The sequence below is a fragment of the Oryzias melastigma genome, unplaced genomic scaffold (assembly GCF_002922805.2).
Source record: "Oryzias melastigma strain HK-1 unplaced genomic scaffold, ASM292280v2 sc03069, whole genome shotgun sequence".
Lineage (NCBI taxonomy): Eukaryota > Metazoa > Chordata > Actinopteri > Beloniformes > Adrianichthyidae > Oryzias > Oryzias melastigma.
In genome coordinates, this window is record NW_023419639.1 from 1 (window position 1) to 2,618 (window position 2,618).

The 2,618-nt window shown below is 40.6% G+C and overlaps 1 protein-coding gene across 1 annotated transcript; it reads left to right on the forward strand.

Annotated features, from left to right (window-relative positions):
* Positions 1 to 112: 112 nt before the first annotated feature.
* On the forward strand, positions 113 to 2,388 carry LOC112141751 (pyrin-like). Its single transcript, XM_024264908.2, has 3 exons — positions 113 to 244; positions 321 to 347; positions 425 to 2,388. The coding sequence occupies exons 1-3, from the start codon at positions 127 to 129 to the stop codon at positions 1,042 to 1,044; spliced, it is 765 nt and encodes a 254-aa protein (XP_024120676.2). The 5' UTR covers positions 113 to 126; the 3' UTR covers positions 1,045 to 2,388.
* The last annotated feature ends 230 nt before the right edge of the window (positions 2,389 to 2,618 follow it).

Genomic DNA, 2,618 nt, shown 5'->3' on the forward strand with positions numbered 1-2,618 from the left:
GAAGTTACCAATTGACACGAAATATTTCCTGTTTTCTAAGTACGTAATCCTCATCAAATGTTTTGTCTGTTCCTGGTTGTGGGTTCTGTTGGTCAGAGATTCCCATCACTCGCCAACAAGGATGACATGAAGGACTGGACGGAGGTGGAGCTCGACACGTCACTGTCCTTTGGCTCCATGAGAAAAATCACAGAGGAGCTGATTGAAAAGTTTCAACAGGAACTGGACCGGCTGAGCTCCATTGGTGAGTTAGCAGAGGTCAAAAGGACAGCAGACAAAGTGCTGACTCAGGTACTCAAGCATGTATCTTTGTCTCTTAGATCTCAAGAGGCTTTCACCATTTACAGGTCAGTCAACTAGATTTTATTTCCAAATGTTCAGCTTAGATTTTCCATGAAGTAATTTCTGAGTTTGGACTCAACAGTGGATGTAAAGCTGGATCCAAACACCGCTCACAAACGCTTGGCTCTCTCTGAAGACGGAAAGGAAGTGGGAGACTCGGGAGAAGACCAGGAAATATCTGACTCTCCAGGCCGGTTTGATCTTTTCGGCAGTGTTCTGGGGCTCAACGGTTTCTCCTCCGGCAGATCCTACTGGGAGGTGGAGGTCGGCAACAAGACTGGGTGGGATCTGGGTGTGGCAACAGGAGGCGCCAGCCGTAAGGGCAAACTCACACTGAGTCCAGAAAACGGCTACTGGGTTCTGGTTCATTATGAGGAGGAGAAGTATGCAGCCATGGCGTCAGTGCCACTTAGTCTGTTCCTGAAAGAAAAACCCACCAGAGTGGGTTTGTTTGTGGACTACAAGGAAGGCCTTGTCTCCTTCTATGATGTGAGGGCTCAGTCTCATATCTACTCCTTCACTGCGGGCTCCTTCAAAGAGGAGCTTTACCCGTATTTCAGTCCTCATTTGAGAGTGGAGGAGAAAAACACCCAACCTTTGGTTATCTGCAGTGGAAAACAGCTGGAAATTGAACTGGATGCTGAATGGAAATGTTTGTGCTCCATTTCTGTTGATGAGGAGGAGACTGAGGCTCATCCATGACCAGTACATGTTTCCTGTACGTACAGTGGTTCCTCGCTATATTGTGGTTCACTTCTAGTGGTCTTGCGGTTTTGTGTATTTTTCAAAGTGCATTGGGTTCTGTGTCCTTATTGGTTGTAGACAATTGTGAAATAATCTCTTCTGTGCTGACTCCAGTAGAGACTGCCAAATTTACGTAAATCTTCAATCAATCAAGATTAGATCCTTGTTTCCTTTCAGTCAATTCACTTAATACAACAAATATTCTATGGGATATCCCGCAGAACATGTGTTTAAATTTTTCCTCTCCTTCAATTCAATTAAATTGTTTTCTATTTCCCTCAGAGAATAGAAGCTATAGACATATTTTTTGGAGGTCTATAATATGGGACTTATTTTCATGTGTTTGTATATATTTCCAGTAAAGTCTAGTTTTAACTCTTTACTTTGGCTGATTATTGTTATGCTTGAATAGTTTTGACAGTTGTTATATTAGTCATAACTGTTGTGTTTAAATGCAATAGCTTAACATCTATCTGTCATGTTTATGTACACATTTAACTATCAAACATTCAGGGAACAAAGTTAAAAAAATAGTTTTACCTGAAAGCCATTCTCCTTTATATTTGGCCTTTAGTTGGATATCACTACAAGGCCTTTGACATCAAAATTGCCGACATTAGGAAATATATCTCAATAAGTCAGTCATTTACCTACATATGTTTGAAGAAATTATTACTTGAGGAATATTGCCCGAGTTAGACCCTTTCTCTCTAGAGCCAGTGCGGAAATCTTAATTCATGCGTTTATAACATCAAGAATAGATTACTGCAATGCGCTCCTCTCTGGTGTAAAGAAAACCATACTTAACCGCGTGCAACTTGTCCAAAACTCAGCTGCACGCCTCTTAACAAGAACCAGGAAGAGGGAGCACATTAAACCAATTTTAAAATCTCTGCACTGGCTCCCTGTCAGCTATAGGATTGATTTTAAGATTCTTTTAATTGTTTATAAGAGTGTACATGGTCTTAGTCCTTTTTTTATATCAGATTTACTTTTAGCTTATGAACCTCCTAGAGCTCTCAGGTCTTCAGACGCGGGCCTGCTGCAGGTCCCTAGAGTCAGGACAAAAACCCATGGCGAGGCCTCTTTTAGATATTATGGGCCTCGTCTGTGGAACAGTCTGCCTGAGGACGTGAGGGCTTCATCCACTGTTGAGGTTTTTAAAAAGAAACTGAAGACACATTTATTTAATTGAGCTTTTAAGTAGATCGTATTTGGGATTTAGCATTTATAGTATATTTTATTGTATCTTACCATGTATTTATTTGTTTTATGCCATTTACTAAAGTTTTACTTTTTATGTGTTAACTTTTTATATTTTAAAACACTACATTATAGCTGTTTTTATTCTTTTATACTTTATCTGTTTTATATTTTGTCTATTTTATCATTTATTTTTACATTTTATACCTGTATACGAGCGTCTTCTCACTCTCGGCTGGGGTGTGTTTTCGGGCTCATGGGGATGGTCCTGCTTGTCCTCTGGCCTTCCTTGTTCCGTGCCCCCTGAGCTCCCTAGCTTTGTGTGCCCA

Coding starts and splice junctions, on each gene's coding strand:
- LOC112141751 (XM_024264908.2), top strand. CDS start 127: ATGAAGGACTGGACGGAGGTGGAGCTCGACACGTCACTGTCCTTTGGC. Junction 245..320: donor GGACCGGCTGAGCTCCATTG/GTGAGTTAGCAG, acceptor TTTGTCTCTTAG/ATCTCAAGAGGCTTTCACCA. Junction 348..424: donor GAGGCTTTCACCATTTACAG/GTCAGTCAACTA, acceptor TGGACTCAACAG/TGGATGTAAAGCTGGATCCA.